This window comes from Mauremys mutica, chromosome 3 (genome assembly GCF_020497125.1).
Source record: "Mauremys mutica isolate MM-2020 ecotype Southern chromosome 3, ASM2049712v1, whole genome shotgun sequence".
NCBI lineage: Eukaryota > Metazoa > Chordata > Testudines > Geoemydidae > Mauremys > Mauremys mutica.
The window spans coordinates 56482630-56491957 of NC_059074.1; the positions used below are offsets into that span (position 1 = coordinate 56482630).

Below are 9328 nucleotides of genomic sequence, written 5' to 3' on the forward strand. Positions count from 1 at the left end.
TTGTTTTTTGAGAAGAGTAAAGGTTGCCAGTGCCTAAGTGCTTCAGTGCTCAAATTAAAAAAAAAACATACTTAAGGGATCCCTAGAACATTGGGAGCAGATTCATAAAATTTTAATGGAGCCCAGAATTGTTCACTGCAAGCCTTGACAATGTTCCTACACTGCAAGGAAGAACTGATGTTAACCTCACTGGTAGGTGCATCCGACAAAATGTATCAGATACAAATAATCATGATGTTACATTAGGTTTGGAGTGAAGTGGTATAATATCAACAAAAGTTGCAGCACAGATGCTGGAATACAGGACTAGCAGTGAAGCTGTTAGGCTATATGTTGGGCTAGGCAGGTGCCGAAGGCGGCACGCGAGCTGATTTTCAGCAGCACTCACACTGTCTGGGTCCTGGCCACCAGTCCGGGGGGCTCTGCATTTTAATTTAATTTTAAAAGAAGCTTCTTAAACATTTAAAAAAACTTATTTACTTTACATACAACAATAGATTAGTTATATATTATAGACTTAGAGAAAGAGACCTTCTAAAAACGTTAAAATGTATTACTGGCACGCAAAACCTTAAATTAGAGTGAATAAATGAAGACTCGGCACACTGCTTCTGAAAGATTGCCGACCCCTGCTATATGTAATAGTGAGTGAGACTTTTTTACATTTCTTTTTCATTTTTTAAAAGTAAGTATACAGTACGAATATTGTAACATGATACCATAAGGCAGTGTTACCAGTGAAATTTGCAGGAGTAGCATTCATGTGAGTCTATATTGTGTTCAAAGTTATAGTAACTGACTTAACTCCATTGATTTACGTGAGTTTGCACAGATGTAACTGAGAGCAAGAAGGGAAGGGCAGAGATCTTTCTGTATGAAACAGTTTGTTTTTTCACATACCATATTACACTAGAGCATAAGCGGTAAACATGATCCTTGCAGCCACAGATTTGGCTGAACTGGCCCTACACACAAAATATCCAGGGGAGATCAGACAGGAGAATTTTGTTCTTACAACTGTTTATGGTATGGTCTCTTGTATTTAAGATTTTTTTATATCTAGATTATTTACACAGTAAAATGCACCAGATATTTTCGCATTGTTGTCCTTTCTCTTCTCATGTATGCTAAAGAGCCTCATCTTTCTCTAGACACTAATCTTGTAGCTCCCATGAGTATCAGTGTGGGGAGAAGAGACTCAGGACTGCATAGAAAAATCTTGTTGAAGCTTTTCTGAGTTAAATAACTCAAGTGACTTTTCTCCTGTAATTGTGCTCTCCTGAATATATACTATTGGATTAGAGTAGTGATGCTGCTGACAGACTATTAATGATGATGATATTGGCAGTTAGCACTCTATTGAAACTGTATGTAAAATTCCAGTCAAATCAGTCTATGAGAAGAAAACAGCACTCTACCACTATAGTATATATTTTCTGCACACTACTAAGTGTTTACCAAAACTATCCACATATTATACTGGTGGACCTAAATCTTCTGGGTATTTGTTGTTTTAAGAATTACAACAAAATAAAACTTCCAGAACACAATTAAAAGACTTTAGGAAAACTGTTGCCTTTTGTGAGCCTTTTGAATTAAATTAAAACCTGTTACTGAAATTGTAACTCTGCCAACAGAAAATACACGGCATCGGATCTGTGCCTGGGTTTTTTGTAATAAACCTAAAACCTTACTTAGGTGTATAGTTATATTCCTCTGTGCCTCATATGAGTTTGTTAAAAATTTGCTCAGGTAGATTGTAATATTATCCTCCAGAAGTGTAATCATGGGACCTACTTCTGCGTAAAATATACCTCATATAAAATCAACTGTTTAATTGCAAGAGTTAAATACTGGATTGTTTCGGAAAGGTGCTCCAATAATATACTTACATGTTTTTCTTATTGTTCACACACTGTAAAATAAAGCACTATTTTTAGAAAAGTTACCTGAGAAATGTTTTATTAAATGTTGGTATCATTGAAACTTACTATGCCAATATGTACAAAAGACTCATTTGTATATGTACTCAAACACAGTTAGCCATTGTTTATACTATTTTCACTCATACAATGTGCCTGCTGTATATAGTATTGTTTTTGAGGGTTTTTTTAATTATTGACTTGAAATTCAGTAATGTTTACAGAATTTGTCAATCTGCCTCAGTCCCTTTCTGACCGTGTTATTATGTACACATGATATGTTATAAACATTGTAAACATGATGTATTTGAAATGTGATTTCTTTGTGCCCCATGCATATAGAAATACAAAACATAAATGATTAATGGTAGCCCTGTTTTGTTAAAGTATAATTAGCTGGGTTTGTTCTGATAAACTGTACTCTAACTACTAATTGTAAAATTAAGACGCATAGAGGTATAATAAATACGAAATTTAATCAGCTTCTTAATTATGTGATTGACCTTCACAAACAGTAGCAACTGCAATGAATTGCACAAAACTTCCATAGCCAGCTAGCTTATATAGTCACAAATACTGTTAATCATGGCAATTTAAAAACAAATTCAAGATCCATTACTGAATATAAGCTCCTTCACCTTTCGTATTGGGGTTTCACAGTTGTGTGTGAATGTCTTAGACAGTTCTGTTTAATGGGGCTCAGCTACCAGAATGCACAGCTGATGTAAAGAGAGCTTTTTTTCTCTCTGAATTATTCAATTGCTTGTTTTCTTTTTAGATACCTGCCTGTTTTTATATGATTGTCCTGTCGTGCATGTCACATTGCATGCGTATTCTACTGTTTTGGATTTTATGGACTCCAATTATCATTTCAGTGTTGAAGGGGAATGTTGGGATGTTGAGAGAGGAGACTAAATTACCAATCGCTGCTTTGCTCTGAGACCAAGAATGATGGCAGTTGATAATAGGTTTTCCGTTGAAATTTAAGATGATCTTGTGTTAAATAGAAAAACTGTTTGAATCTGCGAACCATTCTATTGCATAGTTTCATTTGGTGCCCACAATACTTATATGTCCTCCCATTTTCTTCTTGAGTTGTCACATGAAGTGGTGTTGCCATGTTGTACTGCTAACCGGCTACTTCAGCCATACAGCTACCAGTCCCATTATTGTTCAGATAACAATTGACTCAGTGCTCATTGGTCACCTCACAACCCTTCTCTTCTAATTTTGCTCTTATCGGGGGACAGCTGCTCCAAAAAGGAGCAGCTTACTTGACATAGTAAGACACTGGAAATATATTGGTACCTTATCCACAGCAAATTTAATCTTCTCTGTTGCAATTCTGTATTTAACCAGGGATGGAGCATTAATTCTCAGTGTATCTTGAGTGTATGTCACCACCCCACCCACTTTTACTCTTGCATGGAGGAGGAGAAATGGGCCTCCCAAAAATCCTTATAAAAGTTAGGTGTTGGTGTCAGATTTGTTATTCCTCTTAAACTATATTTATTTCCCATCAGTCATTTTGCTTTAATGTAAAAGTCACAGGCCTAGGGAAATTGTAAGGAATATTATCATTTCAGTGACTCTTGTACTGCTATTCTAAGTACATCCAGAGTTTTCCCAGCTGATGGAACCATCTTGACAACTTGCCAAGAAACGGGAGGGCTGAACCTAATTCTCATTCAGCTGAGGGCTGAATTTGTTTGCATACAGCTGAACAAACGTAGCCACTCATCTTCAGTACAGAGTAGTAGCCTGTGCAGAGCACAAATCCAAATGTGCCATCCATAGTTATTGAGCATGTGAGCACTAGTCCGTTGCATGCTGGAACCTATAATCTTCACAGGCTCCAGCAACACTGTATTAAAAGTGAAGACCGCTGTGGATGTACGCTATAACTAAAGGGCTCCTCCCCCGTCCCCCATTTATATAGTGGCATAGCTGTGCATAGTACTTTACAAACCCTCAGGAGGATGTAGGCCCCGCCCAAAAATCTTACAATGTAAAATACACGCATAATACAAATGATAAAAAATTAGCTGCAGTAGCTCATGGGAGATGTTGAGCTACTGGTGGTCAGAAAGTTTGACTACCTTGGTATATAAGCTATCCTCCGGCATTCTATTCTATTCACTACAATGAGCACGTTAGGTACATGGTAGGCAGGTTTTTTACTCTTTCTACTACATCTAATTTTTTGTTTGATACCATATATCATTTCACCTTATGGTTAATATTGAAGTAGGATATACGTTCAGGTTTTTTGTCCTGGAGTCTTGACCAAAGTAACAGAAAATCTTTGGAAAGGGTGAGGCCAATTTATCTATTGATACTCTTCTGTCTCAGGATCCATCAGTTACTGGTAGGAATCTTCCCAAGTGTAATAAAAGGAAGGTAAATAGTACAATAGCTGGATTACCAGTCTCAGAAAAAATGGGCATCAGTTTTCACATGTTTGTTTTGGTAGTTTTGGGTCAGTAAGGTGCCTAGAAAAAAGATTGTTATAATTACAGGGCACTCTTATTCTTTGTATCTTTTTATCCTTTGTAGGTTACAGAGGACAGAAGGGGGAAAGAGGAGAGCCTGGTATTGGACTCCCAGGTAATCCTGGTCCACCTGGCCCTTCAGGTAAATGTCTCTAGCTTTATCATTGTAAAACAAATACACACTCTTTGCACATGATTCTGATCTCACACCAGTTTTAGACCAGTGTAATTCCATTGATTTTCTTTGGAGGTCAGAATCAGACTCCATGCCTCTTGCTGTTTAGTTGGTGCGAAGGACCAGAATACCAAGAGGCTGCTCATATGCACAGTGATGATGTCTATGCTAATTGCAATATTTATTTTATCAGCCACTGGTGTGCCAGGCCTCCCAGGCACTCCAGGATCACCAGGTCCCCAGGGGCCTCCAGGGCCGAGCGGAAGGTGCAACCCAGCAGATTGTTACTATCACGTATCTCAGGCTCGACAGCGTGCCAGTGGGAAATAAACATCCCTCCAGAGACACTTTGGTTCATGTTTATACCTTATTTCCCTTTATGAATCAATTTAATCTTCATAATACTTAGTGCATTTTTGTCCATATATATACTGTACAATATATAGACATTTTATAGTGCACTTAGATCGAGCCTTTTACTACATTAATTGCCGTGTCAGAGTTTTGAAATGATTTTGTGAGTTCATTCCATGTGTTATATTTTTACTGTTTCTCTGGTTTAGAGCGGCAACAGGCCCAAATAGTTCTTATGATCTTTTCTCTTCAAACACAATTTATTTTCTTACAACTTGATGACTTAAGACAGTACAGATTTTTCAGTCTTGTTAATAATGGTTTTATTCATCTTATTACAGAGTGAATTACAGTTGTAAAGTTTTTAAATTCACATGTTCCCACTGAAGTTTATTTTCTTAGGTAGGGTGCTGGGGAACTCTGTTCATACGAAATGTTACTGTTCACTTCAGAAAGTCATGGCATAGGTTTCCACACCCAGCTGACCTATGCTTACGAAGCACACCCAGGACATTCAAGCTCACTTGAATTGCTTCTGTGGAGCCAAAGGGGGAGATGAAGATTTTGTTATGATATCCTCTCTACCCTTGTGCACCATATTGCTGGATTCAGACTGTCTGGAAATTTATCATATCTGGCCAATAAAGGCATTTCCTATCACTGAATGATAATCCAGTTCAGAACTGGCTCATTCACTTAACTTCAGGTGCATAAATCTAAGCTGGCCAGTTGTTGGGGTTTGGCTTTATTTTGAGCTTGGAACTAAATTGTGATGGCACATCCTTCAACAAATAGTTATAATCATATAATATGTGGTCTCCTAGTTGTCTATGCTCAGATTAATCTGGTAGGCAGGCATTATCCCTGCTTGCAATGTAAAGACCTTTTACTTTAGAGTGTAGGTACTAGACAATGATAGGGTCAATGAAGCAACCTTTAAAGCTCAGCAAGTGGTACACAAGCAACATGTATTTCCTTGATTACCTCATCACACTAACAGTATGTGCCAAAAAAGGATATCTGTACAGGGACAGATTAGAATGCAAAAAGACTAGTTGGATGGCACAAGATGTCTGGAAACATGTGAAAATCACTTTGGAAAGGCATCAAGGAGCATAACTGGATACTGTTTACAAACGCTTTGTGTGACTCTTACCATGGCAGACGCTATCACTAGAAAGCAAAATAGAATAAAGTGAAATGAATCCTACAGACATTTAAGAAGTGGATCATTTAGCAAATGGTCAACAACAATGAATAAAATGTTTAGTCTTGCAGGGCTAATGAAAAGAGGCTTTTTTTCTCCCCAAAATACCCTCTGGATTATCTGAAACAGATGAAGCCAGATCATCTGAATATTAGCCTCATTCATGCCCTGGGATAGATGTAGGGTCACATGACAAGTTTTTTATAGTTTCATAGTTTAAGACCAGAAGGGACCTTCAGATCACTAATCTCACTTGAAACTATCATGTGCTAGAAACTGAAAATGCTGTTAGCAGAGCACAGGTAGCTGTAATCAAGGACCACAGAGTAAATCAGTGGGGATGGTGGAAAACAATCTATCCTATCAGTGGGTTGTTAGTGGTTCTCTTGGATTGTGCTCTGCTAAGTGCTTATATACAGTATGAGTTAGGGGAGACAGAATTTCTTGATCCACAGCTATCAGGAGATCGTTGCCAAATCTTGGACTCTTGGACTTCAAAGAAGAATTTTTCTTTTTACTTTAGAATGCAAATGCGTATTAGAGAAGCTGAAGTGTGGATGCCTTCAGAGAACCTACAGTGAAAATGAAATTTGGTTTGAATAGAGTTCCTAGCAAGTATATCTAGATTGAGACAGATTTTAAAATGGGTTGCTTTGTTCAGATGCACCCATGACTGTATGGTTCAATTTCTCTTCTGGCATAATTCCATTGAAGTCAATGGATTTATACCACCAGAGAAATTGGCCATATATGTTTTCAGTTTAGTTACATGAACTGCTGGTCAGGTACATTGCATGGGTATTTTTTTCAAGTTGATTTATTTGTACTTCTCTAGTGATTCCAAATCTTATTTAAAATATTTAAAATATTTTTTTAACTTTATAAATTAATTTTAAATTTCACTTCCTGTGATAATACCAAAAAATGGTGCTGTCTTTTAAGAAAACGACATGATTAGAATCTTTATGAGCTTGTTCCCTTTCTAGAATGCTATACAGAACAGTGTATATAGATATATTACTTGGTGTTATCTGTATATTTGGGGCATTTTCCTGGCTGAACTACAACTCTGAAAGCTTGTAACTTACCTAGCCTGATTTTATAAATGTTAATTTACTTGAATTTTAAAAAGATTATTTTTTCATACACATTTCCAACAGATGCTTTTTCTCTCCCTCATTTTTGACTCATTATTAGAGTTTAGAGTATTTGAACACTTTGAAGTTCTCCATCGGTAACTGTGTTGGTAATGATTAATTTATTTCACAGTCTTTTTGGTTAATGATTTTTCACTTTGATATAGACTCAATTTAATTTCTCATGAGAAAAAGGGTGTTTTGTAATATCAGGTACCTGTATACCATTTCCAAGATGCTGAGCCACATTCTGTGTTTGGATAGAATGGCATCATTCTGGATTAACACTACTTTTATACTGAGTTATTTCAGTTTTACATGATTAGAACTGAAAGCAGAATATGGCCTGAAACGTGCTTCTCATTTGTCAGGCTTTATCTTTAAAACATTTTTGCAGTTTCAAATTAATGTTTCCTTGATTTATACCTGTTTTGAGGATTTTGCTTTACTTCTTCAATTTCATTTATATGTTTGTTAACAAACGTGTGCTATAGTAAATGTTGCCTAATACAAGAGGATTATCTTTCTGAGAGCTCAAGATATTTTTCTGAACTAGGATTTTTTTAGCTAGAACAATATTTAGAATTGAAATATGATGAGATATATTATTAATTAGGTTCTTCAAATTGCTCTAGATTAGTTTTGAGATATTTGGAATATACCAGGACCAGTTTCCTGTATTTCTTATCACTTAAAATCCTACTGTCCAATATTTATGAAGATAACTTTGGAATTTTCTTAAAGTGGCTGATATATTTGAAATGATTTAGATTTGCTTCAGGAAAGTAATAAAGCTGCTGTGGCTTAGTTAATGTCAAAACCTTTCAGAGTTATTCAGAGCCTATGCTATATACCTCCTTTTGTCCACATGGTGGTACTCAGGACACTTTTGTTAGTGCAAAGGATTGAACAGAGACTGAACTCTAAAAATGGAAGGCAGGAAACAGTGCAGTGTAGATACATTACATCTTGTGCCATCTTTCCACTTTTATCCTTGAGCCTAATATATTTTTTCTAAAATTTACAGTTTGTTTTTAGACAGCAGTGTTTGCAAAAATACTGCCTTTATTGGATGAATATTTCCAGGTTATATGACATAGGTTTTATTTATGTTTTATATATGCATATAATGCAGGAGATTGTACAGTAATAAAACATGTCACTTCTATACATCAGTTTATCTCCACCATAAGAGTATGCATCTTTAAGGGAGCGGCAAGTTTATTGGAGTATTGAGTAAATCGTAGAGTAGGGTGCTTTTTTAAATCAAGTAGCATTGCAATCTACTTGTGATCTTTTACATTAATGCTTTTAATACATGGATATTTTGAATAAATAAACTGTACTTAATTTCAGTGGTAAAATAAGCACATAGGTTTCTGTAGTATAGTATTAGGATTGGTTTCCCTTGTTATCAATCCTCCCTTTGTGTTTTCTGATCATATGTGTTATTGACAGATATACATGTTTACCTGATAGGTAAGGCTAAGTGTGAAGTAATTTCTTAACTCACTGATAACCAGTTCATAAAATATTGTAGTGCTTCTGATTGTCACGATGGTGAGCTATTACTTTTCATGTCAGCCTGTGCCCAGCTTTATGGAATACAGCATCTGTTTCTTTTCTTTGGCCTTTTTATAGTATTTTATGTGTCGTCTGTAGTGTTACATAACAGTTGTATGAAGAAACATGATCTAGATGGTTTATATTATATACACATCTGTTTTTCAACATACTGCAATGTCATCTAAGGTCTTTGAATTTTATCTATTTACTAAAATGACTGCTGTGATATAAAATTGTTTTTGTTAAATTATTAGGAGAAAATCAAAATTAAAGTTGATATTAATTTTTACTGAATAATTTTTACTTCATATTCTGTGTATATCAAGAAGCATAAATTTCTCTCTGAAATGTGGCCAAAACTAAAATAGATCCCGAAGTACATGATATCTAAATCCAGCTCCATCTACTGTGTTTGGTATGGCTCATGAAGGCTTACAAATTTAACTATGACTTTGCCTAAAAATTTTTTGGTTCAA

The 9328-nt window shown here is 35.8% G+C and overlaps 1 protein-coding gene across 1 annotated transcript in view; it reads left to right on the forward strand.

Moving 5' to 3' along the window:
* The window catches only part of COL19A1 (collagen type XIX alpha 1 chain), a 332926-nt gene extending 328007 nt beyond the window's left edge, over nucleotides 1–4919 (forward strand). The window contains 2 exon segments of the mRNA XM_045008597.1: nucleotides 4479–4556; nucleotides 4783–4919. Coding sequence (XP_044864532.1) covers nucleotides 4479–4556; nucleotides 4783–4919 — 215 coding nt within the window.
* The last annotated feature ends 4409 nt before the right edge of the window (nucleotides 4920–9328 follow it).